General features: G+C 41.7%; 1 protein-coding gene across 1 annotated transcript; it reads left to right on the plus strand.

Moving 5' to 3' along the window:
* The first annotated feature begins 89 nt into the window (after positions 1–89).
* Positions 90–27,093, plus strand: HCLS1 (hematopoietic cell-specific Lyn substrate 1). Its single transcript, XM_079765877.1, has 14 exons — positions 90–243; positions 2,921–3,004; positions 3,564–3,637; positions 10,771–10,900; positions 13,161–13,271; positions 16,156–16,210; positions 21,332–21,442; positions 22,352–22,407; positions 23,060–23,129; positions 23,873–24,084; positions 24,593–24,697; positions 25,442–25,727; positions 25,867–25,929; positions 26,131–27,093. Exons 2-14 carry the CDS (start codon positions 2,921–2,923, stop codon positions 26,265–26,267), a joined length of 1,494 nt encoding a protein of 497 aa, XP_079622003.1. The 5' UTR covers positions 90–243; the 3' UTR covers positions 26,268–27,093.
* The last annotated feature ends 192 nt before the right edge of the window (positions 27,094–27,285 follow it).

Genomic DNA, 27,285 nt, shown 5'->3' on the forward strand with positions numbered 1-27,285 from the left:
AAACCTTGCAAAAGACTAGGCATAAGCATTTAGTCCTTTTTTGTTTAAGTGCCTAAGCAGAAGTAAGTGACTCAAACTTCAGGAAGTAGCTGCGAGGACACGGTGGCAGGAAATGACAGCGAACCTGAACACGGAACTGAAGCAGCAGCTCATTTTCTTGCTCTGAAGAGGCAGCAGCCAGAGAGGGAGCCAAGTGTGGACGTGAGGAGCTGGGAGCCCCGAGCAGCGCTCACACTGTTGAAGGTGGGTAGTCTGAGCAGTGGGAAAGTAAGGGAGCACGGGGCGAGGGCTGAGGTAAGAGGAACCTACCTGGCTCTTGGTCTTTCTGAGAGAGAGAAAGTCGCTGCCAGTAAGCTTTTCACCTTTTATGGCCAGAAGGCCTGGGTGGGAGTGGTTGTGGATAATGAGCATCTGGGGAAAGAAACAGAAGTGGGGTCCTGGAAACCAGGGAACATGATTCAAAACCATCATTACAAGACCCCTGGTTTCTGTGGACAGTCTACAAGGCCTCTCTTAAAGCCGGTTGCTCTGAGGCACTGAGTGGGAGGAGGACCACAGGAGGTGAAGACAAAGTCTCTGCTCTCCGACAACCTGATTTAGCAGGGAGCCACAATCCACATAAAGGACATTGTAACAGATCAGGAAGTAGATGCTCACATACACCAGTGCTGAGAACCAGGTGCTGATGGAGGCAAATGGCACGATGGTGCGAATAGGGCTAGTTTCTGTGACTGCATAATCACATAATTCCAGAATGCCAGAGATGGAGGGGACTTTATAGATAAGCTAGGTTAACCGCTTTGTTTATTTTTATTTCATTAGGGAAAACTGAGTATCTGAGACATTCAATGATTTACGAAATTGTTGAAGTTAATGTTTGTAAATTCCTACCCTGGTATCTGGTGAACAAGTACATACTCTGTCTATGTTGATTCCCTTGCCCATGTTCCCACAGGGGCTTAGTAACAGAGCTGGGTGATCTTCTGACTCCCTGTCCATCTACTTTACTGATGCTAAAAGGCAGCCAATGATGAGGCCCTAATAGTTCTCAACCTTCCTAATGTCGCGACCCTTTAATACAGTTCCTCATGTTGTGGTGACCCCCAACCATAAAAGTATTTTCGTTGCTACTTCATATCTGTAATTTTGCTACTGTTATGAATCGTAATGTAAATATCTGTGTTTTCCGATGGTCTTAGGTGACCCCTGTGAAAGGGTCGTTCGACCCCCAAAGCGGTCACGACCCACAGGTTGAGAACCGCTGCCCTAGACGGAACTTGAAGTTCTGAGCACCATGTCTCACCAAGTTACTCTTCGGTTTCCCACCTCTAGATAGTACGTCTGGGCGTCCCTATTTCTGGCCAGTGGCTCAAAGATATTCAGTTGTCTCTGTATCAGAAACTTTATTTAAAAAATACACGAGGAAGGGAGATTTACGGGAGAGTCAGGCCGAGGCCTCAGAGGAAGAGCAGGAAAGAACAGGACCATCAGTTTTCATCGCTTCCTTATTGCTCACAAATATTTCAGAAATGTCTCCTTTCCAGTTTTTTTGTGTGAAGTTCTTTTGTTGCAGAGCAGCCCGGGAGCAGGACCTAGGTCTTGTGTCCCTGCCCTCTGCCCCCATCCATAACTGTTGCCCCAACAGGGGAAGGTGGAGCCGGTCTCAGCAATGACTCATCCCACAGTATGCTGACTTAGTCAATACTTCTCCAGTGTCTTCTTTGCATCTCTAACCAATCTGTTCCACAAACTTTCCTTGGGCTGGTTGCCGAGGCATTTGTCAAAGATCAGGAGTTTTCAAGGGGAAAGGAAAACCAGAGAGTCTGAGAGCCTGGGTAAAGGCACTGCAGAGTCCTAGGAGTGTTGTAAGAGGGACTCCTTTAAGAAACAGTGAAGAGCATGGGGAAAGACACAGTGGGATGAGGAGTCTGAGCAGGGAAGGATGGGCAGGGGAGTCACCAGCCAGCAAGTGGTATCAGGGTTAAGAAGTCTCAGCAGCCATCAGAGCAGGTGAGCATTGTCTGTTTCCTCTTTCCACCAAGATCCAGAGCAACTGTGCAGTAAGTCTTCATGCACAATTGGCAGGGCCAGTGGAAACACAGGGGATGCCCAGCAGAATAACAATTTGGCACTCCTTCAAACTGGTGTTCTCTAAATAGTTCTTTATCATTTATTTAGTTAATGAAAATCTAATAACGTCTAATGTTCAAATGAGGAATTTATCAATGCAATTTCGAGTCAGTTATCTTCTTTTGAAATGTAATTGAATTGTTTTTAAAAATGGAAGAATAAGTGACTTATTCCCAACAAATAATACTTCCCGTGCATTAACCAGTGTAGGAAAATCAACCCTAATGACCTCATGCCGCTGTTCAGTGGCTGGTCTGAGTAGAGATGGAACAGCACTTGCACTGGGGGTTGGAAAATTGTTTAATAGAGTTAAACAGGTTGTAGAGTGGAGTGCGTAGATGTTCACTTATCAAGAGATGGACCAGTATATGTTTTGGTAGCTATAAAAGGAGTATATGTGGAAACCTGAGTGAAATGGTGCAATAATTCTAGCGATGGTCTAGCACCCCTCAATTGATTACCACTTCAAGCCACTGCCTGGCTGGTCTCTTGGCAAATGAATGATCCCAGCAGTTTTGACACCCAGGTAATTTAGTGTTACCTACACCCTTAATGACTTCTCTCCAGACTCAGGGGTGCCCAGGCCATGTTAATTTATCTCAAATTAAAAAAACACACCAAACACCGAGAAGTATTTTTCTAAAACCCTTATCCCTGTTGCCTCAGCTTCTATTATCTTTTAATAAAAAATGGCAAGAAACATTGAGCTGCTATATCATTGACTTCAGCATTCTTGTTTTCCCATCTCTTGATTTTTCCCCTAATTATTGCCATCCTCTGTCACCCTCAGATGTGGAAGTCTGTAGTAGGGCATGATGTATCTGTTTCCGTGGAGACTCAAGGTGATGACTGGGACACAGACCCTGACTTTGTGGTGAGTTTGGAAATAGCTTTGCTTGGATAATGAAAAGTAGAGGGGAGGCATTTGGGCCATTCTGTAACCTTTTAGGGGGCTTAGAAGAAGGACAGTCTGGGGCTGAGATAGACCCCACGGTGAAACTGACTAGTAGGGCAGTTGGCTGTAATGAGTGAAGCATGCATAATATCTGATGTTGAGAATGGAAGAAGACAGGTGAGGAGACAGGAGTTTGACTTTGTGATTGATGGGTTATAACAGGCTATGCTAAGGGAGCAGATTAACCTGGGTATCCTTTGGCCGATGAGCCAGGATTTGGGCTGGACATTTGTAATTTGGGGGATTGAGAAGTCATAGGAGCCCTGAAGGGGAAAGTGTGAGGGATGCAGTAGGAAAGGGGTTTCAGAGCTCACCAGTTTAATTTAAGATGGGGGCTAGGGTGTGTACACAGAGAAGCTTCTGACTGAAGGAGGCAGCCGATGCAGGGGACATAGAGGTCATGTGTGTCAGCTGCATAGCCTCTCTCACTGTGGCACATCTCTTGCCATCTCTTATTGCTGAGTGCTGTCTTTTGCAGAATGACATCTCTGAGAAGGAGCAACGGTGGGGAGCCAAGACCATCGAGGGCTCTGGACGCACGGAACATATCAAGTAGGTGCCAAATGGACTAGGGAGTAGAAAGGGGATGTGGGAAGAGCCCAAGGAAAACTCACAGTCTCAGGGAGAAAGAAAAGAGAGAAGGTACTTTGTGTCCGTGAGTCCTTGTGTTTTTTTCTTGAATCTGTCCTTGTGTTCCTATGTGTGTGTCATTTTAGAATTTTATTTCATGTCTTTCCTCTTATTCTCCCCCCAACCCTATTATTTCTCTTTTATTTCTAACAACTAGCTGATTCCCCAAGTGGATCTATTATACGAGGTTCAGAGAGGAAGTGGCTCAATTATTGAAGTTTTATCATACTTTATCATCTATCTATCTATCTATCTATCTATCTATCTATCTATCTATCATCTATTCACACAAATATAAGTGTGTATAGGGTGATTTCAGATGAGCCAAGGTGGATTCAGTAAGATATCAAGGTAAAAAACTCAGAATAAATATTTTAAACATAGGACATCAGGTTGCACATCTAGTCTGAATGATTTTTTAAATAAAATTTTGTATTTGGTTACTTGATAGAAGGTGGAAGCTATGAAAGGTGATATGAAAAAATGTGGCCCTTGGAAAACCTGTTGAGTAAAACTATTTTAGTGATGGTGTTTAGGAGTCCTAAAGATTATGACCCAATATTTTACAAAAACAAAACAAAACAAAACAAAACAAAATAAAACAAACACACACACAATTCTGATACCATAGGAGAGAAGTTACTTACAGACCTAACTAAGGGTTTCTGTGAGATATATTTTATATTCGGATTGAGAGATTCCCTCTTCTCTTCCCTGGATTATTCAGGGTTATCTAACCAGGGCTGTCTGCTTTGGAGAATATCAGAATGTCAAATATTAGTAGCAAGGTAGACACAAGGAACAGTATAACAGGAGCAAAATAAGAAGTAAAAATTGACAACTACATACAAAGCTGTAAAAGGAATACAGCTCTAAGCTCCATTTTAACTCCCTCCCCCAACTGTAACAACAGTGTTTTTACTACTTTTCCCCCTAAATTTAAAAAATGTCAGGGGATAGCCACACTACGAAAACTTGGCACATCTATACTAATAAAAGGGTAATATGCTAATTAGACCAGACATCTTCTGGATGTCCTTCTAGACAAAGCCACGGTGGCGGGGGCCAAGGTAGAGGCAGTTGGGGCAATAAGGCCAGTAGGGGAGGGCAGTTAGGGGCGATCAGGCCAGCAGGAGAGGGCAGTTAGGGGTGATTAGATTGGCAGGGAAGCAGTTAGGGGGCGATCAGGTTGGGAGGCAGAGGCAGTTAGGGGAGATCAGGATGGCAGGGGAGCAGGTAGGGGCATCAGGCCAGCAGGCAGAGGCAGTTAGGGGCAATCAGGCAGGCAGGCAGGCAAGTGTTTAGGAGCCAGCAGTCCCGGATTGCGAGAGGGATGTCTGACTGCCAGTTTAGGCCTGAGGGATTGGGCCTAAATTGGCAGTCAGACATCCCCCAAGGGGTCCTGGATTGGAGAGGGTGCAGGCTGGGCTGAGAGACACCCCTGTCTCCCAGTGCATGAATTTCATGCACCGGGCCTCTAGTTTTTTTATAATTTGATAATATTGAATTCTGTGCATTGTTGTTTAATCAGACATAAATGGTTTATCTTAATTATAATGAATATTATTCTTAAACAAACCAAGCAATTCTGGCAGCAGTCGAAGAGATATAAAAAAGTGGATCAGAGTCATGCAGAAAGCTTCTTTATGCCCTCTGTAGGCTCAACAGTCCCCCTGTCCTCTCCCACCCACCAAAGTACTCCTTTTCTTTTCTGGGTAAAGGCCACTCAGCCCTGGTGTCCTGAGAACTGTTAAGATTAGGATACAAACTCTCCTTGTACCTTTTCCTCCCAGTGTCTGTCTCATGCGTAATAGAAGCAGAACATTTTAAGGAAGACTCCTAATCCCTGCCCTGATCTTATGGAAAGAGTTTGAGTTTGGATTTCCAGCTCTGCCATTACCAGCAATGTGAATTTAGACATATAACCTCTCTGAATCTCAGCTTATTTGTTTATCAGATGGGGATAATAATAGCTACTCTGCAGAATTCAATGGATTAACATATATCTATGTCTAGAGCAGTACTTAGCACCTCTTAGCAGCTCAATAATGTTTTCTCCCACCTAACCGGTTTGGCTCAGTGGATAGAGCGTTGGCCTGCGGACTGAAGGGTCCCAGGTTCGATTCCGGTCAAGGGCATGTACCTTGGTTGTGGGCACATCCCCAGTAGGGGGTGTGCAGGAGGCAGCTGATCGATGTTTCTCTCTCATCGATGTTTCTAACTCTCTATCCCTTTCCCTTCCTCTCTGTAAAAAAATCAATTTTATATATATATAAAAAAATAATGTTTTCTCTTTTCTGTTAATATAGAATGGTTTAATCAGACTTTCTTTCTAAAAACCTAATATAAACATGTAAACAGATGACAGTCTTCCTTCCTCCTAAGTGGTGTTTATGTAGACTATTGTGTTGCACAATCCAGCACATACATTATGCTGACTGGAGAATCTTGCAATTATAAAATTTGGTGGCCCTACATGTTCTCTTATTAGCTTTACTGGATCTGCATAAGATAGAATAAATAGTGGTGACATTTATACAAAACCTACTCCCCTCCAATTTACCCAGGCTACCAAGGTGTAAAAGCCCAGTCTCTGCTAGTGATTAGGCAAGTGACCTTGGACAAGTCACTTCTCAGATTCTCAGTTTTCCCATTGGGATAAAAAAGTCCTCTAGAGGACCTCCTAATAATAAATCTTTTAAGATTCTCTATGGCTAGTGTGGGCTAAGCCAATCTTTAAGATCAGATGGGAATCAATAAGGTTCTTGGGAAAGAGGGGGAAGTTGGAGAGGAGAACAGTAGCTACAGAACTGAGATGACTCAAAGCAGGAAAAGGAAGTGATTGTGGTTCAGACTAATCTTACTACCTCCCCCCACACCATGATCTTTCTTTTTTAGGTCTGCTTAAAATAAATTTAGCTTGGGGAGTGTTTGGTAATTTGGTGAATAGGTCAAGTAACCATCCATCCCTCTATTGTATAACAAGTCCTGGGCCAGGCAGCTCCAAGCAGCCTAATGTTTCCTAGGAGTTGCCTGGTTTTCAAGGGCTGTTGCCCCTTTTCTCCATCTTCTTCTTGCCACTCTTGCCCACTCCTACTTGTGTGCCTCTTTGTAGTCAATACACCTCATACTCTCTCCTGGTAAACACTGATCTGCTTCTTATCATTACAGATCAGTTTTGCCCATCTTAGAATTTCATGTAATGAGAATAATATAGAACTTATTCTTTTGTGTCTCTTTTCTTTCACTCAGCATAATGTTTTTGAGGTCTATCCACGGTCTTGTGTGTATCAGTCTGTTGTGCTTTATTATTGCCAAGTAGTATTCAATTGTATGAATATACCACAATTTGTTTTACCTGTTACCCTGCTGGTGGACATTTAGGTTGTTGACAGTTTAGGGCTATGACAAATAAAGCTGTCATGAACATTTGGGTTCAGATCTTTTTGTTGACATATATTTTTATTTCTCTTGAGCAATACCTACCAGCAGAATTGCTGATTCATATATTAAGTGTGTGTTTAAATTTTAAAGAAACTAACAAATTATTTTCTGATAGGAATTTGCAATTTTTCATTTCTACCAATACTGCATGGTTTTTAAGAGCTTCACATCCTTATCTACACTCATGTGCCTATGTGATCATTTTAATTTGTATTTTTCTGATGATTAATTTTATTGAGCTTCTTTTCATGTGCCATTCATGTATCTTCATATCTTCCTTTTAGTGTCTGTTCAAATATTTTTTCTCACTTTCAAAGTGGGTTGTTTTTCTTCTTATTGATTTTAAGAGTTATTTATATATCCTGGATACAAGTATTTTGTGAGATATGTGTTGTGCAAATATTTAACCCAGAGTGTAACTCACTTTTTCATTTTATTAATGGCATCTTTTGAAGATCAGATGTTATTCTGATGAAGTCTAAATCATAAATTTGTATGGTTAATCCTCTATGTGCCTAAGACATTTTTGCCTATCTCAAAGTTGTGAAAATTTTCTTCTAAAATATTTATAATTTTAGCTTTTACATTTAAGTCTATGATCAAATTAGTTTTTGATCTTTTGTGAGGCAAAGATTAAGGTTTATTTTTTGCATATGTATAGTTCATTATTCCAACACCATTAAAAGACTATTCTTTCCTCATTGATTTACCTGGCATCTTTGGCCATATACATGGGGGTCTATTTCTAGATTATATATATATGCCTTCCCTGACCCATACGATACTGATTATTGTATTGACAAGTCCTAAAATCAAATAGTCCTCCAATTTTTCTCTCCTTTATAATAATAAAATTTTTACTATTCCAGGATTTTACGTTTCCACATACATTTTAGAGTAAGCTTATCAATTCTTACAAATATGCCTGTTGGTATTTTGATTGGGATTGCATTGAACCTGTAGATCATTTTGGAAAGAACTGACATATTGAGTTTTCCAATTCATGAATGTGGGATATCTCTCCATTTATTTAACTCTTTAATTTTTTTCAGAAATGTTTTTATGTGTTCAGGTCTTGTATATGTTTTGTTAAATTTATGCTAAAATGTTTTATGTTATTTTATGTGATGGTAAGATGCATTTATTTTTAACTTTTAATTTCCAATGTCTATGGCTAGTATGTCTAAGTAAAATTGATTTTGATAGTGACCTTGTATTCTGTGACCTTGCCAAATGGACTTAATGGTTCTAGTAGCACCTTTTTTTCAGTAGATTCTTTAGGATTTTCTACATCTGTGATTATATTGTTGGTGAATATAATTTTATAGTCTGAGTTACTCATCTTTGTGCTTTTACTTTTGTAATAAAGCAAGATCTGTTCCTTTCCTTAGCTCATTTATGAGGCCCTCAATTTCACTGGTTCCCATAAATTGCATTGCTTTATCAGTTCCAAGGTATTTTAAAACTTAAAATAGGCATCTGAGAGTTAATGTGTCAAAAGATTCATAAGTATGCCACTGAGCACATTGAATTGTAATTTTTTGTTTTCTTCTCTACTACTTCCACCTGACCACAATCTCCATACATTAATCATCTTGGTATCCTCAGGGCCTAACAGTGTCTCACACTCAAAATTTTAATTAATATTTAACTAATATTTATTAAATGAAGGAATGATATAACTAAGACCTACTTAAAGTGGCTTCAGCTATATTCTAAAGAATTTGATAATCTGGTCTTCTTTGACCCTATCATTTTCATTTAAATTATATTGTCTATTGGCATGATCCTCTGAGTAGCCTTGCTGTCATCCATTAGGTGATATACATGAATCTCATTTTTTAATTCCTTTTAAAACTTTTTTTAACCATAATATCATTATGACCCATGTAGCAATCATTGGACTCATTAAAACATTGCAGACTTTTCCCATTTAAAAGTAATGTTTAGCTCCATTTTCTTTGTTCTTCATCTGAGTACTTTGGTTGGGAAGTACCAGTCATTTACGTGTTCTTGAAACCAATATTTTCTTTGACACAGACAGTTCTAAAGTGTTGGTGTTGTTGAGCTAGCAACACAGGATCTCTGCCTTCGCTGCTGCCAGAGGGTTTAGGGCAGGCACGGGAACAGAGGGTTCTTCCAGCACTTAGTTTAATTTCATCTGGTTCAAAGCCAGCTTTCTAAAATTAACTGTGACTAAAGCTGAGCAGGCTTTTAAAAAAGACCTTTGATAGGCTTATACTACAAGGCCACCAGATGGATCTATTCTTCCATGAAAGAGGAGAATTTCTGCTGTGAAATGGCCATTCTACTAGTAACCAATGCAATCTGGTTTTCCTGAGTGAGTGAAGTTCCAGTGACATCACTATCTCAATTCCCTAAATGTTCATTTCTTGCTGTAGGAAGTCAGTTATTTTATTTACGGTTCTCTTCACTAAATGTTTCTAAGAATCCCCAGGGGCCTTTATATGTGTCCAAGTATCAGTCCTGATTGTCACGTATTGGTGCTAGTGCTGAGCTACTACCTCATATCCTCAGACCAAACAGATATGCAGAGGTGCTCTCTACCCTTATGGTAAAGGTGGAAGTGAAGTAAGGAGAATGTAACACCTCCTTTTGGTGTTACATTCTCTTAGCGATAGAGGTATCCCAAATCAATGTTATTTGAGCCTCAGTGTTGCAACAATTAGTGAAACAGTGAATTTTACTAGTTTTTATTAGTTTTTTTGTTCTCTTAGGAATTACCAGATTTAGGAATGAGGGCGAAGGACATTTGTTTTTTACAAGAAAATATAAAATTTCTTAATATGTAGATAAATTTCCCAATGCTACATTTTTCATAACCATCATTTTAAATGACTTCCTAGTATGCTATTGAAAGATAATAATGCAATTTACTTAACTATTCTTCAGTTATTGCCATATAATTTGTTTCTGGGTTCTTGCTTTACTGTATACAATGTTTCAGTGAATATCATTAGACATTAAGCATTTCCATATTTAAAATTATTTCCTTAAGGTAGACTAGATTATATGGGTAAAAGAGTACATGAATATTTTTGTGCTTCTTGAGATAGAGTACCTAATTGCTAGGAAGTGAATTAATTCAGAGAGGAAAATAATTCTCCAGTTACTAGAATATAGGTATCAATTCCTGGTCAAGGGCATGTACCTGGATTGCAGGTTTGATCCCCAGTCCCAGTTGAGACATATGTGGAAGGCAACCAATCAATGGGTCTCTCTCACATCAATGTTTTTCTCTCTCTCTCTGCCTTCCCCTCTCCCTTTCACTCTCTCTTAAAATCAATGGAAAAAATATCCTGGGGTAAGGTTTAACAACAACAACAAAAATTGGACTAAATATCAGCAGGTTATTTAGTGAGCAAAATAACAGACTAGAGAAAAAAACTGTTGGCTTATGGGAAGTTTAAATCAGGCTATGGTATGCAAGCCACACTAATCTCTTACTCCCAGACCCAACTCTGGTATACACTGGGGGCAGGTTATTGCTAAAAATAAACAGGTCGCACCTGAAGATTTCCATTTTTCAGGGAGGAGGGTTTGTTGGCTTCCCTGTGCGATACAAGTCTCTGTCATGTGGTTACTTCCAGCATCCACCAGCTGAGGAACAAAGTGTCGGAGGAGCATGATACTCTCAAGAAGAAGGAGTTGGAATCAGGGCCCAAAGCATCCCATGGCTACGGAGGTCGGTTTGGTGTAGAAAGAGACCGAATGGACAAGGTGAGCTGAAAGGGAGATATTTGCTTCATTTTTTTAAAAAAAGATTCATTCATTATGTTGTTTCACTTGTTATTTGTATTATTTTTCCCTATATCAACACATAAATTATAGACAGCAAAAAATGGAAGCCAAGAATTGAGAAGGGCTGGCCATAGTAGGCCCAGCTACACTGTAACTCCTAGACTGAGGGGACAGGGAACACAAGTAGAGAAGGCAAAAATATGTTTTAAAATAAAGTACTACTTTTAAATGTTTGTGTTTTATATCTATATTGCAACTTCTCTTATTATTTTTTTACTGTATATTTAGTGTTGTTATGTATAGATTATATGTTATATGATATGCACATAGGTGTGAAAATATTGATGTGAATTTATCCATGAGAAGCCCTCAAGTATGAATAGTTTTTATTTTATCGATTAGATGCTGTAAATTTGTGATAAATGGATGCTTGTATATTGAATCATATTTGCCATTGATTTTCTAAACCTCAAAGATAGAGATATATTTCTATAAGAAACATGGTTTACTTTCGAGGAGAAAAAAAATCCAATGAAAGCCTTTAGTTTACCTTTAAGAGGTGTTTTGTTTTGTCATTGTGTGAAGTACAGCATAGGCATTGTATTCTCCCATGAAATTCCTAACAAAAAAGCAGTCATTTATTCTTAAATTCAACAAGCAAAATCGACCTACACAGACCCCAAAATACTGCAAAACCAGTTCCCAGGAGCTTATATAGGGCAGTTCTTCACGGCAGTCTGTACCGATGTTGCTTATTCCAGCATGCGATTGGAAATATAGGGAGAAGGAGAAGAAATTTCTAATTAGAAATTTCTAATTTCTTCTTAGTTGAGACTCTGCAATGCCTCAATATTTGGTTTGAAGTATTACTCAGTTTCCAAATTATTAACCTTTTGCACTTGGATGCCGAGTGTGACTCGACACGGTTACCATTAAATCCCGAGTAGAAGAAAAAAGCAAGCGAGTGCAAAGGGTTAAAGCATCCTATATAATAAAAGTTTAATATGCTAAGTGTCCGGTTGTCTGGTCGGCTGTTCAACCAATCAAAGCGTAATATGCTAATGATATGCTAAGGCCGCTCAACCACTCACTATGACATGCACTGACCACCAGGGGGCAGACAGTTGACCGGTAGGTTAGCTTGCTGCTGGGGTCCACTGATCAGGACTGAGTGAGATGGGCTGGACACGCCCTGGAGCCCTCCAGTGGTCCCTCCCCAGTTGGCCAACTTCCCACATCCCTCCCTGGCCCCATGCAGGAGCTGCCCCCTGGTGATCAGTGCACTCCCATAGGAAGAGTGTTGCTTAGCCAGAAGCCAGGCTCATGGCTGGCAAGCACAGCGGCGGTGGCATGAGCCTCTCCCGCCTCGTCTGCAGGTGAGCGGTAAGGAGCGAGGGGTCCCAGACTTCGAGAGCCCCGGACTGCAAGAGGGATGTCTGACTGCCAGCTTAGGCCCAATCCCCCCCACCCCCGCCCCAGAGAACATGCCCTGAGGGGTCTTGGACTGTGAGAGGGCACAGGCTGGGCTGAGCAACACCCCCCACCCCAGTGCACAATTTTCATGCACCACACCTCTAGTCCACATATAAATATTAGAAATACCTAACTTTTAGGACCAAATAAAAAATAAAACATTAAATGGAGTAAAAAGTGGAAGGGATAGAAAAGATTTAAGTGACATGCAATCTTGGACTAATCCCAGTATTGTCTATCAACCTCCTTTGGTAAAGAGTCAGTCACTGCTAAATATTAGGGCTCAGGTGACATTTTTGAATTTGATGCTCATACAGGAGAAAAGATTCAAAACAAAAGCACCTGGCTGTTTATGTGAATATTCAATTCTGACTAAGGCATCCAGTCAGTCTCTTTTGGTCTCTCCCCAGTAACCACCCTCATTTCTGTTTTGATTTACAAAGCCTTTGTTTTAGCTCTCTTTTTGTTTCCGGTTTAACCACAGCTCTGTCTTCCTAGTCTCTATCCTTCTGTTTCCCAGCCTGTTCTACGGGAGTTTCCTGAATGATGGGATCTGGATGGTGTTAGAGAAGAATCAGGATGTGCAAGGCTCCAGAAGTCACCTTGCTCTCCCATCCTTGTCATCCTTGGTGCCACTGGCAGAGGCTACAAGTCTGACCCAGAATGGAATTTCCTGTATTCTTACATCCCAGCCCATCTCTGTGTCATTTTATTTCTTTAGGGTCATTTTTATCTTGTCACTCATTCCGTCCTTGATTTTTCTCAGAGTGCTGTGGGCCATGAGTATGTTGCTGAGGTGGAGAAGCACTCTTCTCAGACTGATGCTGCCAGAGGTTTTGGGGGCAAATACGGAGTTGAGAAGGACAGGGCAGACAAGGTAAGTAACTGTTCTCTCCGCACACCACCCAACTCAGATCCTGTGGGACTTACCACCACTCCCCCTTGATCGTGGGTCTATGGGTCTTCTGTGAGAAACAGGGCAGTGGACTCGAGGAGGGTCTAGCATAAGGACAGCTCCTGTGACCTCCCTCAGCAATGTCCTTGGTGCCACTGTTGGAGGCCACATGCTGAGCTGAAAGGTAGTAATTTAAATGAGATAAGGACTCTCAAACTTTGTTTGAATAAGGAATCCCTCAAACCATTGATTTTTGTTATACCTTGTATACATGAAGAGAGAAGAGGGAAGTTCCGAAGCTCCTCTTTTGGTCAAACATAAACACCTTATAAATATAGGGTGTCCCTCAAAAATGTACACACTTGAAAATTGATAACTCACTTAATTTTGAAACTGAACTGTATGTTAGTAAACACTGACTGTATAATCATTCGAAATGTGTATACATTTTTGGGGGACACCCTGTATATCTATGCCTTTCAGGAAAATAGAGATGTCAGCTTAAATGTTATTACCATGGCAGCAAATAATCAATTAAAAAATAATCAAGTAAAACAACTAATTAGGTTTACAATGTTTTTAGAAGGTAAAGGTTACTTTTAACAAGACTTAGCACCAAATCGCTGAAGTCCAGGTGTTTAAAGATTCCTTTGTACAAAACAAACCAAAAAAAAAAAAAAAGTAGTAGTTTTAAAGAGAGAAAAAAAGGACAGTATGATTACAGATGACAGAGTGGTCACAAGAGTGCAATTGATAACTCATTGATGTTGTCAGTTTCACTCCTTAGCAGATCAGACTCTTTGGTCTTGCACTGTGGTGGGTGTGGAATAGTGTGTTTCCCCTGCAGCTACACCAAGAAGACATCTCCTCATAGCTAGCTTGAGATTCCCTTTTAACCTCCAGTTGTTTATTCGGTGGGCCCAAATCCTTAAAGCTAAGTGTTAGATGTTATTTTACTGTAGGTGGGAAAAACACCAGAAAAGTTAAAAACATACTATAAAGGAAAGGAAATATGCAGAGGGCAATTTTTTAAGGCAGTAATAGAATATGGAGCATGTTATGGTCTCTAATCAGGTTGGAATTTTTCTTCCATCTTGGCCTCTTCCTAACATTTCATTGTTCTGTCTTTCATCTTGTGCCTCACAGCCACAAATTGAATCACCTAAACAATCAGTGTGTCATGTAAATCAAGTAATAATACATACTACTAGCTTTAAGATGCAAAATCTAGACTCACTTAGAGACCCATAGTTACTGAACCAGTTGGTGATGTTAGGTGTTGGTCAATACTGACTTACTTACTAGAGGCCCAATGCACGAAATTGGTGCAAAGGTAGGCCTTCCTTTCCCAGCTGCTGGCAGCTGGCCCCGCCCCCCACCCGCACCTGCCTTGGCCTGGCGCTGCCACGTCCGCTGCCACCCCTGCTTCCTCCTCCATTGATCGCCCCGCTGGCTGGTGGCCTGGGCCTCCCTCTGCAGGGCAATCATGAGGCAATGGTGGGCCCCCCCAACCAATTGCATTGCACCCGCCTTGGTGGCCTGGCACCAGTATGCATCATAGTGTGGTCATCCTGACGGTAGTTCTGCTGTTTGGCCATTCGGTCAATGTGCATATTACACTTATTGTTATTATAGACTAGAGGCCCAGTGCATGATTGAATCATGCACGTGTAGGGTCCCCTACACGCTTTCGCTTTCAATCATGGGGGAGCTGGGTGCCTGTCCACTGGTGCACCAGCCCTTTCAGAAGCCTCAGGCGTGGCGGAGGCTTCTGAAAGGCCTGGTGCCTGAGCGGACAGGCACCCAGCTCCCACGCTTTTGCTTTTGATCGCTGGTGCATGAGTGGAGAGGCACCCAGCTCCCACGCTTTTGCTTTCCATCGCGGGGGAGCTGGGTATCTGTCCGCTGGTGCACCAGGCCTTTCAGAAGCCTCCGGCATGGCGAAGGCTTCTGAAAGGCCTGGTGCCTGAGAGGACAGGCACCCAGCTCCCACGCTTTTGATGGTCCGCGGTGGGACATGAGCTCGCTGCCCCAGAGGCCCCTTCTGTACTGCAGCACAGCCATGGCGCAGACGCTGAGCTCGAGCCGCCGCTGGCGATGCGAGCTCAGCGTCCCGCCGGCCCAATCGGCCACCCCGGCCACCCCGAGTCCCGCCCCCCCCCACGCCTCCTGGCCAATCGCAGGCATAGCGAAGGTACGGTCAATTTGCATATTTGTCTATTATTAGGTAGGATATCCAGTCCCAGGAGCAGCTAGGATCCAGACTCTCCTGGTTGTCTCTCATCCCACCAAAATCCACATCTCTGTGAAAGGAAAGAAAAGAGGCACAGCATGATTAATTAGGAATAGGATGTCTTACATGTCTATAGTGCTTTATAGTTTTCAAGGCACTATTATCTCATTTTACTATCATGGGAGTTAGGAAGAAAAGCACTAATTTACTGAGTAATGCAATGAAAACACTTTACATACCTTGCCCCATTTAGTTCTCACAATATCCCAAATGAAGAGGGATCATTTCTTCCATTTTACAATTGAGGCTAATGAAACAGGTATATCTGTTTTCATTTTATATTTGAAGAGACTGAAGCTCAAATATTAAAGGACATGTGTAAAGTTAAACAACTCTAAGTAGGGGAGGTGGGATTTGAGTCTAGAACTGTCTGTGTCCAGAGTCCATGTTCACTGATTTATAGCACGCTGCCTCCACACCAGCCTGTCAGTACTATTTCTACATTAAACCCCCATACACAGACCTGAGCTCCTATAAATGAACCTCTGGGCTGAGCTGGGAGCAAGGATAAGTGAGAGAGGGGAAGCATTGTCAGCTCCGACTCTAACCAATTCTCTCTCCTTTTCTTTGTAGTCAGCAGTTGGCTTTGATTACAAAGGAGAAGTGGAGAAACACACATCTCAGAAAGGCAAGGACCCTGCTATTCTGCTCAGACTTCAAATAGCCATAGCTGTCATCAACTCCTTTTTCGTTCCATAACCCAATTCCTCACTATTTCATTTATTTTAAAATCCAACTGTGTACCGTATTTTCCTACTTGCTTCTTCCCTTCTCCTTTACCACTTTCTATGAGATTGATCAAGTTTTATTTAGTCCCCCTTTTTTTCCCTAATGGATTAAAAAATAGGGTATTCTACTCCTTTATTTTAGGTTATCCTTAAGTTGTAATATGCATCTCTGACTTAAATTTAAACATTATATCTTCCTGTATAATATAAGATATATAGAATATTTTAATCACATCCTTTTTACATTCTACATTCTTTGTACCATCTGGACAATTATTATTACCTGGGATATTGGTTCTGTGTGTTGATAAACCCCATAAAATTGAATCATGATTATTACCTAGTAAATTCTTATTTAAATTGACCCACATATTTACCAACTCCCACCTCATCATTGTTTGCTGTATTTCATTGTTTCCTCCTGGCTTCTTCTATTTTCTTCTTGCTAAAGTATGCCCTTTGATAATTCTTTCAGTGAGTCTATGAAGGAACTCTCAGGCTTTCTCTTAAAAAATCTTTTATTTTCTTCCACTCTTCATTATTATTTTCCATTCATCACTTTGCAGATATTATTTCATTATCTCTGGTATCTCTTGTGTCATCATCATTTCTTTGTAGATAATGTCTTATCTCTGTTTCCTTAAATTTTATTTTATAAAAGGTTTTCTTTTGTCTCTGATGATTCTGAAATATTATCAGGAATATGTCTAGGTGTTGGATCTATTTTTATTATTCTACATGAGACATCAGTTCTTTTCAACCTGCAACTCATTATGGAAAGTCCCCAGGCTTTTTTTTTTTTAATAATGCTTTTCCTCTCTTCTTTTTTATTCTTCTGTAACTCATATTAGATGTGTATTCGAACTTTCATTATCTTCTTGATCTCTCTCTTTTTTATTGATTTTAGAGAGGAAGGGAGAGGAAGAGAGAGATAGAAACATCAATGATGAGAGAGAAGCATTGATAGGCTGCCTCCTGCATGCCCCCTACTGGGGATTGAGCCCCCAACCCAGACATATGCCCTGACCAGGGACCGAACTGTGACCTCCTGGTTCATGGTCAACGTTCAACCACTGAGCCATGCCTGCCAGGCTGATATCTCTTTTTTTTTTTTTTAATAAAAAGTTTAGACTTAAAACAAAATTGAGAGGAAGGTACAGAGATTTACCATACACCCATTTTTTTTTTTTTTTACCAAGGATGAATCTACATTGATACATCATAATTATCCCAAGTCTATATTCACTCTTTTATCTATTTTTAATTTTTTTCAATTACAGTTTACATTCAATATTAATTTGTATTAGTTTCAGGTATACAACATAGTGGTTAGACAATCATATACTTTACAAAGTGGTCCACCTGATATTCCAAGTACCAACCTGGCATCATACAGTTATTATAATATTATTGACTATATTCCCTATGCCGTACTTAACATTCCCATGACTATTTTGTACTACCAATTTATACTACTCAAACCTTCACCTTTTTCACCCAGTCCCCCAACCCTCCTCCATTCTGACAACCATCAGTTTTTTCTTGGTATCTATGAGTCTGTTTCTATTTTGTTTGTTTGTTTGTTTTGCTCTTTAGGTTCCACATATAAGTGAAATCATATAATATTTGTCTTCCTCTGTCTTACCAGGCTGTTGCAAGTGGTAAGATTTCATGCATTGTTATGGCTGAGTAATATTCCATTGTATATCTGTACTACCACTTTTTTATCCACTCGTCTGTTGACGGGCACTTGGGTTGTTTCCAAATCTTGGCAATGAGCATAAGGGTGCATATATTCTTTTGAGTTAGTGTTTTGGGTTTCTTCATATATATATACCCTGAAGTGGAATCACTGAGTCATAAGGCAGTTCCATTTGAGGAACCTCTATACTATGTTCCATAGTTGCTGCACCAATCTACATTCCCATCAAAAGTGCACGAGGGTTCCATTTCTCCACATTCTTGCCAACATTTGTTGTTTGTTGGTTTGTCGATAACAGCCACTCTGACAGGTATGGGGTGACATCTGATGGTGGTTTTAATTAGCATTTTCTGATGATTAGTGACATTGAACATTTTTTCATACGTTCTATTCAGGTTCTCTGTCCATTTTTTCATTGGATTGTTTGTTTTGTTGGTGTTGAGTTATATGAGTTCTTTATAATTTTTTTATAGTAACCCCTTATTGAATGTATCATTGGCAAATATTTTTTCTTTCAGTAGGTTATCTTTTTGTTTTGTTGATGGTATGTTTAGATTTGTAAGAAATTACCAAACTGTTTTCCGAAGTATCATTTTTCTTTCCTACCAGCAATGTATAAGAGTGCCTGTTGCTACACATCCTCAACAGCATTTGGTATTGTGAGTGTTCTGGATTTGGGCCATTGAAATAGGCATATACTTAGTGTCTCATTTTAATTTGCATTTTCCTGATGACATATGATATAGAGCATATTTTCATATGCATATTTGTCATCTGTATATCTTCTTTGGTAAGATGTTTGTTAAGATCTTTGGCACATTTTTAAAATTGTTTTTTTAATTGTTGAGTTTTAAGAGTTCTTTATGTATTTTGAATAACCATTCTTTATCAGTGTGTCTTTTGCAAATATTTTCTCCCAGTCTATGGCTTGTCTTCTCATTTCCTTGACATTGTCTTTCACGAAGCAGAAGTTTTTTAATTTTAATTATGTCCAGGCTTATTAATTATTTCTTTCATGGATTGTATCTAAAAAGATCACCATACCTAAGGTCATCTAGGTTTTTGCCTATATTATCTTATAGAATATATATATATATATATATCCTCACCCAGTTATATATTTTTCTTCATTTTTTTAAAGAGAGAGTGGAAGGGAGGGAGGGAGGAGGAGTGAAGAGAGAGAGAAAAAAAGATGGTCATTCTGCTATTTGGTCTAATTAGCATATTAGCTCTTTATTATATAGGATGTGTACTTGAAACCATATATTTCTCTCCAAATACTGCTTTTGCTGCATTTCTCAATGTCCTGTGGGTTTAAATTTTCATTCATTTTCTTTATGATTTCTTCTTTGACCCAGGAGTTATTTAGAAGTGTGTTATTCATGTTCTAAGTATTGGAGGGAATTTTCTAGATAATTTTAATATTAACGTCTAATTTAATTCTATTGTGATCAGAGAATATGGCATCTACTATTTCAATCTTTTGATTGTATTAAAAACTTATGGATAAGCATATGACTAGATGAATATACCAATGTACATTAAAAAATGTATATTTTGCAGTTTGGGTCTATAGTGTTCTGTAATTGTCAATTGGGTCTTGTTAGTTGATAATGTAATTTAGACCTATAATTTTAGATTCTTTTGTCTGAATTTCTGTCAATTCATGAGAGAAAGGTGTTAAAACTTTCAACTATGATAATGAATTTATCTCTTTTTCTTCTGCTTCTGTCAGTTTTTGCTTCATGAATTTTGATTCTGTTAATAAGATTATGCCAGCATTCATATTCCTGATGAATTGTTCTTATTATTGTACTAGAGGCCTGGTGCACAGATTCGTGCACCAGTGGGGTCCCTTGGCCTGCCCTGTGGGGATTGGGCCGAAATTGGCTCTCCAACATCCCCCAAGGGGTCCTGGATTGCGAGAGGGTGCAGGCCAAGCCAAGGGACCTCACCGGTGCATGATTGGGGCCAGGGAGGGACTGTGGGAGGGCTCCAGGGTGTGTCTAGCCCTTCTTGCCCAGTTTCGATCGGCTGGACCCCAGCAGCAAGCTAACCTATGGGTCAGAGCGTCTGCCCCCTAGTGGTCAGTGCTCATCATAGTGACTGGTCAAACGGTCAGACAAACCGTCAGACACTTAGCATATTAGGCTTTTATTATATAGGATTATCTCTCGTATCTCTTATAATGCATTTGTCTTGAGGTCGACTTTGCCTCATATTCATAACATCTTTCTGATACTTACTCTTTCTGTGGTATATATTTTCTTAGATAAGTATTGAAATTAATTTCTCAGCTTAGAATTCACATATAAGTAGCATACAATTGGATATTTGTGTTTCATACATTCAGGTGTGAGACTATAGTTTCCAAGTCTCTTAGGTAAATTTCCCCCCTATAGTTTGTTGCCAAACAAACTACAAGCCCCCCTCACCATTTCCTGGACAAGTGAATAGAATTTTTCTAAAACGCCTTTATAGCAGTGGGCAGAGACTCATTTCCTGCTCTTCAGCCCTCTGTTTATTTATAGAAATCAGACCCTCCTAGATTCTAAACCTAAGCAATAAGTTTGGAACTTAAAACACCCTTGAGTTTTCTGTGCCATCAGCTCATAAGTACCTTCATATCTACTGCTTTCGTTTATCTATTTGCTTTTGTAGCCAGGATTTTTAAAATTTTTTTTGAGCTTCACTATTAACAACAATAAAAATTGTTATATTTTAGCTGACATTTCTAAATTTTTTTTAAATATATTTTATTGATTTTTTTACAGAGAGGAAGAGAGAGGGATAGAGAGTTAGAAACATCGATGAGAGAGAAACATCAATCAGCTGCCTCTTGCACACCCCCTACTGGGGATGTGCCCGCAACCAAGGTACATGCCCTTGACCGGAATCGAACCTGGGACCCTTGAGTCTGCAGGCCGACGCTCTATCCACTGAGCCAAACCGGTTTCGGCGTCTAAATTTTTTTATAGGAATAGGAAAAGGTAGACATTTCATGTAGATATGCCTTCCACCTCTCCCCCTTCCAGAAGCTTCTCCTTATACTCTTTATACTTTCCCCTTCCTTGAAGAGGGGAGAAAATTGAAATGATCTTCTCATCGTGGCATGGAAGTAAGAGAAAGAAGATAAAAAGAGTGAACAATGTTAAAGCTTGCAAAAGATGGTTTAGAACACCGTTTCTCTTTAATTCACCTATATTTGAGCCCTGCTCTCTTCCCAGACCCCAGTCACCCATTCTTCTTGACTTCTCTCTTCAATGGCTCTTTCCTGTGGGCTGAGAGTGGGCTCTTATGACTGCTCCTTCCATCGCAGATTACTCTCATGGCTTTGGTGGTCGTTATGGAGTAGAAAAGGATAAACGAGACAAGGCAGCTCTGGGATATGACTACAAAGGAGAAACAGAGAAACACGAATCCCAGAGAGGTAAGTTGGAACTGGAGAGGAGGGAGGTCACAGAGCACCATAGAGCCTTAGCCCTTCCTTTCTGTTCTTATTTATTTTTAAATGTTTTTATTGATTTTTAGAGAGAGAGAGAAAGGGGGAGAGGGAAAGAAATAGAAACATCTATGAGACAGAAACATCAACATTGATCAGCTGCCTCCTGCACACCCCTGCTGGAGATCAAACCTGGAACCTGGGCATATGCCCTGACTAAGAATTGAACTGGTGACCTCTTGGTGCATGAGTTGATGCTCAACCACTTAGCCACACCTGCTGGACCATCTTTCCTTTCTGGAAGCTGACACAGAGGACTCAGAATATAGAGGGGCAGATGTGCAGTGGAGGTGGTTGGTGAAAAATAATGTGTATGTGTGTGAGGGTCAGTGGAGGTAAACCAAAAGTGGTAGAGAGCAAAAGCGTAAGATTAGGGACAGGACAGAAGAGCGAGGCTTAGAAGAAGGGACCACTAAGAAAAGGATGAAGACAGACAGGATGGTGATGATAGGAGTGTGATTTGGCTATGATTCCTACCAGCCCCTCTGCCCCACAGAGGATAGAGAGGTCTCCTTCCTCGCTGAGATGCACAGGGGATGGCTAGAGGGCTGTCCTTATTTTCTTCTGTTTCTTCCTTATCATTTTCCCCTTTTCTGTCACTTTGTTCTTTTTATGTTTTCCAATTCTCAGTTTTCTCTCCTCCATTCTCTCCCAAGTTTCTTCTTCTTCTTCCAATCCTTTTGCCTCTCTTCCCACCTTTGCCTCTCTCTATCCTCTGATTCTCATACTTCCTCATCCACCTCTCTGTCTTCTGGTCTTTCTTCCCCCTGCTCCTTCTTCGCACCCATTTCCAGCATTTTAACTCCTGTATGACTCTTAGACCTTTCTGTCCTGCAGATTATGCCAAGGGCTTTGGCGGTCAGTATGGAATCCAGAAGGACCGAGTGGATAAGGTAAAGTACCAGAGTACCAATGTCTTGAGAATAGTTTCCCAAACTGCCCTGGGAGTGCATGGAGAAGAGAAACAAAGCTGGAAAAAAGGTAGAAAAAGCTAGGTGTACTGGGCTGTCCTAGTGTCCTGCACTCCCCATGAACTTCCCTCAGCACCTAATGAGCATGTCTTCTGAAGCCTGAGCTTTAACTGAGGCGTGGGAAGGGTGCCAGAGAGAGACAAAGAGACAGATAAAGATGATGTTTAAAATTTCATTGATTTCTTAGCATTCTTTAACCCAATCTGCAGTCTTTTCCCACTCCATGTCACTGTCCTCCCCTGCACCAGTTCCTCTTCATGTATTACCCAGGGCCTTGCTGCATTCCATGCAACTGGATTTGGAGATCTGAGATTCTAGGCACACTGCACAGTAAAAAGGGGAGCTGAGCCCACCAGTTTAGAACTTCTTTTCCCTTTTCTCTGCCACAAAATAACAGTATTAGAATACCCTGTCCAACTGTTGAGGATCAAATGGTTAGAATACCTCCTACAGTGGCCTCAATCCCTAATATTGCTTTCTGAGTAGCTACCACTTCCTTACCACCACCACCACCCTCATCCCCCCCCCCCCCCCCCCCCCCCGCCACACACACACACCTACTGTTCTTCTGCAGAGTGCTGTTGGCTTCAATGAAATGGAGGCTCCAACCACAGCTTATAAGAAGACGACACCCATAGAGGCTGGTGAGTCTTAATTCCCTTTCTCTATGCTCCTCAACTGCTTCTCCTTTCTCACTCTTTCCTCCCCCCAGACTACCTCCTCTATGCCTTAAACTACCTAGATTAGCTGAGGTACACTTGACCCTTCTCCTCATATTCCCAGGTTCTTTCTCCTAGAAAAATTAGGGTAAGTGGATAAAGAGACAGAGTGACACTGGGGAAGGAACTGTGAGCAGAGGACAAAGGGATGAGGAGCCATTTGGGAAGAATACAAAGAAATAGGTGCTTGGGATGGGAGGTGGGGGTGGGTGGTGGTCAGAGTGTATGCAGATTTAAAGAATGTGGACAGGTAAGGATACAGGTTAGAGGACCAAGGCTTATGGTTTAGAAAGGAAAATGGTCTGAGATTACACAGCCTGGCTTTATGAAAATCTAGGATTTAAGGCTTCACCAACCTCCTGTAACTCCCTTGTTCCTCCATCAATACCTCTTAACCTTCCCTTCTATAAGTCCCCTCTCCATTTGATCTCCTCAACTGCTTCTTCTTTCTAATTCTTTCTTCTCCCAGATTACCTCCTCCATGCCTTTACCTACCTAGATTAGCTAAGGGACACTTGACCCTTATCCTCATATTCCCAAATTCTTTCTCCTAGAAAAATTAGGTTAAGAGGATAAAGAGACAGATGTCTCTTTTTCCTTAAAGTGCTATACTTCCACCCCCTCCCCTGACCCAAGAGAACCCTAATTCTTTTTGCCTATGTCTAAAGCTTCTAGTGGTGCCCGTGGACTGAAGGCAAAATTTGAGTCCATGGCTGAGGAGAAGAAGAAGAAGGAAGAAGAAGAAAAATCACAGCAGATGGCCAAGAAGCAACAGGAGAGAAAGGCCCTGGTAAAGATAAGCCACGAGGCTCAGCCACCAGCAACCACTGTGGAAGAGCCAGTGGTGCCAGCCCCATTGCCTAAGAAAATCTCCTCACAGGTGAGTGCTTGGTGCTCTGGGATCCATATCCAGGACTCCTGCCCAAACAGGAGCCTAAAGGTTCCAAATCTTTGGTAGAAAATAAGACCCAGGCTTCCCCTGTGTTAAGCAAATTCTATATAAGTGCTCTCGTTGCCTTCAGGAAAATTTCATTCTGTGTTATTGGGCCTCATATATACAAGAATGTTAGAATGGACAAGATTTACAGAGTATAACAGAAGCCTGGCCGGCATAGCTCAGTGGTTGAGCATTGACCTATGAACTTGAAGGTCACAGGTTTGATTCCCAGTTCTGGCACATGCCTGGGTTGCGGAAAGACAGGTCACCAGCCGTATAGCCAATCATTGCTGCAGGAACTGAGAGGAAAGAACCATCACTACAGATTGGAGCTCATCATGATGGATGAGTTGGATTTGGATTGGCAGAGGGAGGAGGGGTGTTGCAAGTCAGTATACGAGAGAAAATGGAGGCTTGCTTGCTTACTGGAGAGATGCTTCATTCTCCATAGGTCTGGCCTCCAGCAGGGAGTTGCTCTTCACCAGAGCCTGAGCCTGTGAGAACCAGCAGGGGACATCCATTGCCTTCCTTGCCCTCAAGGCAAGAACCTCCAGAGGTAAGCAGAGCCCCAATGATTCTCTGTCCCTTCCCCATCTCCTCATGTCCCTAGGAAGATGGGCCATAGAGTATGACCAACCATCCTGGTTTGTCTGGGACTGTCCTGATCTCAATACTGATAGTCCTGCCTAGCTGGTGTGGCTCTGTGGTTGAGTGTCGACCTAGGAACCAGAAGGTCATGATTTGATTCCCAGTCAGGGCACATGCCTTGTTTGCAGGCTCTATCTCTAGTAGGGGGCATGCAGGAGGCAGCCAATCTATGATTCTCTCTCATTATTGATGTTTCTATCTCTCTCTCTTCTTTCTCTCTGAAATCAATATATATATATATTAAAAGAGTCACTTCTTTTAAGAAGAAAAAAAATTATAGTCCTGCATTCTGGGACACCACCCAGTTCTGGGAAGACTAGGAGAGCTGGTCATCCTAGCTGTGGTATTCCCAATAATATGCTTTTGCTTCAACATTTTCTTGGTCTTCCAAGGAATCTGCTTCCAGCTTCCCTTTCTTCACACCTTTTACATTCCCCTCCTATCACATGTTTTGAGTGGGTGGGTAGATGTGGAGGTTGAGGAGTGAAGAATAGATGAATTGCTGTGTATCCTAGGAGAGGCTGTTAGATGGAAGCAAGGGTAGAAGTGGTAGGATGGTGTTGGGTGTGGTCTTAGCAGTCCTCCATTGGAAGGTTTTGGAGTGGCAGCTCCTGGTGAATTCAAATTACCCTGCTCCACACTCTCTCCTCAGGATGATGAGGAGCCCCCAGCTTTGCCCCCCAGGACTCTGGAAGGCCTCCAGGTAGAGAAAGAGCCAATATATGAAGCAGAGCCTATATATGAAGCAGAGCCTGAGCCTGAGCCTGCGCCTGCGCCTGCGCCTGCGCCTGTTCCTGCGCCTGAGCTGGAGCCAGAGCCTGAGAATGATTATGAGGATGTTGCACATATGGACAGAAATGAGCAAGATGATGAACTAGAAGGGGACTATGAGGATGTGCTGGAACCTGAAGATGCCTCATTTCCCTCCTCTGTGGCTGGTGAGTGGTAGAAGGGAGAATCAGCTCCTGAATTTGGTCAGGTCTTGGGGAGGGTGAAAGGAAGCATTGCCCCATTACCCAGAAGAACCTATTTGTTTTGCATGTTGGTGAGACCACGTTTATGTTTTTGATAATGCAGGATCATCAGGCCGTCCAGCTGGGGCTGGGATCTCAGCTATAGCCCTGTATGATTACCAAGGAGGTAAGTTGGGAGTGACCTGAGGGGTCTGGTGTCTGAAGGTCCTTGAAACAAGAGAGGCGGATGAATTCTGAGGCTCACAGAAGTGTCCAGATGTGGCATCAAGAAGACCAGGGCTATTTCTCTTCCTGAGGTTTAGAGTGGGTATAGGGATAAAGGGATTCCTGTCTGACCATCCTAATATCCTGTCAATTTCCTCTCCAGAGGGAAGTGATGAGATTTCCTTTGATCCAGATGACATCATCACTGACATTGAGATGGTGGACGAGGGCTGGTGGCGGGGACGTTGCCACGATCGCTTTGGACTCTTCCCTGCCAATTATGTCAACCTTCTCCAGTAAATGGCCCACATTGTATTCTGCACTGTGACTTCCCATGATCCAAGTGGCTCTGCCTCCACTTCCTCCCATCCTGCTGCAAGTGTCTCATAGGATGTCATGAGTTGCCTGAGCTTCTCGATAGATTTCCCTCTCCTTCTCCTTTAGGGTTTGGGGCAGAGATAGCATGAGGATGAAGCTCTCCTTCTGTGTCCTCTCTATCCTGTGTGAGCTCAGAGACATTCATCTTGTTGCCCCACCTCCTTCCCCATGAGTGTTCCTTCGAACACCTCAAACTCTGCCTTCTGCTTTTGTGAGCTCTGAGCTTCCTGGTTTGCTTACCGAGGAAGGTATGTCTAGATTGCCTGGTTTACCCGGTTGTGCTATTTGCTTACTTTCCTTCCCTGCGGAGATACCTTTTCTCTGCTCAGTCTTAAAATTGGAAATAAAGTGGGACTATGTTTCACCTCTAGGCTGAAGTACATAATGCTTTTTATGCATCTCTCAATGGCCTTGACTCTCATGGCTCCCAATTCTCCTTCCCTCTTTCAGGCATATCCAGAAGACTCCCTCCTACCAGTGCCCATCCTCCAGTGCCCTGGATGTCTAGCCTTTTCCTCTAGCTATATTTAAACCCAGTCCTAACAGATAAGCCTGGGGAATGGTGGTCAGGTGGGGAACAGGAGGCCAGGTAGAACTTCTACTGGCTTCAGCAGTTGTGAGAGGCCAGCCACCTTCTGCCTGGGAGTAATGACTACACTCTTCTAGGATATGAAGATTCTTGAGAAAGAAGCACAAATTAGAGATTAGGAAGGAGGAAAAGGGATATTTAGCAACAACAACAACAAAAGCTAAAGGAACACAGGCTTCAATGAACTGGTAAGAGGATTTAGTCAGAGACGGTGTCCTCTACTCAAGAAAGTCCCAACTTCCTTGTAGCTGGATGACTGAAATTGATGGCCAAGTAAGTGGGTAGATGGGAAAAGCTCATGAAGCTTCTGTGTGGTTCAGGGATGAATATGATATGAAAAACAGTGAAAAC

This window comes from Cnephaeus nilssonii (assembly GCF_951640355.1).
Source record: "Cnephaeus nilssonii genome assembly, chromosome: 3".
Classification (NCBI taxonomy): Eukaryota; Metazoa; Chordata; class Mammalia; order Chiroptera; family Vespertilionidae; genus Cnephaeus; species Cnephaeus nilssonii.

Coding starts and splice junctions, on each gene's coding strand:
- HCLS1 (XM_079765877.1), top strand. CDS start 2,921: ATGTGGAAGTCTGTAGTAGGGCATGATGTATCTGTTTCCGTGGAGACT. Junction 22,408..23,059: donor AGAAGGACCGAGTGGATAAG/GTAAAGTACCAG, acceptor GTTCTTCTGCAG/AGTGCTGTTGGCTTCAATGA. Junction 25,728..25,866: donor ATTTCCCTCCTCTGTGGCTG/GTGAGTGGTAGA, acceptor TTGATAATGCAG/GATCATCAGGCCGTCCAGCT.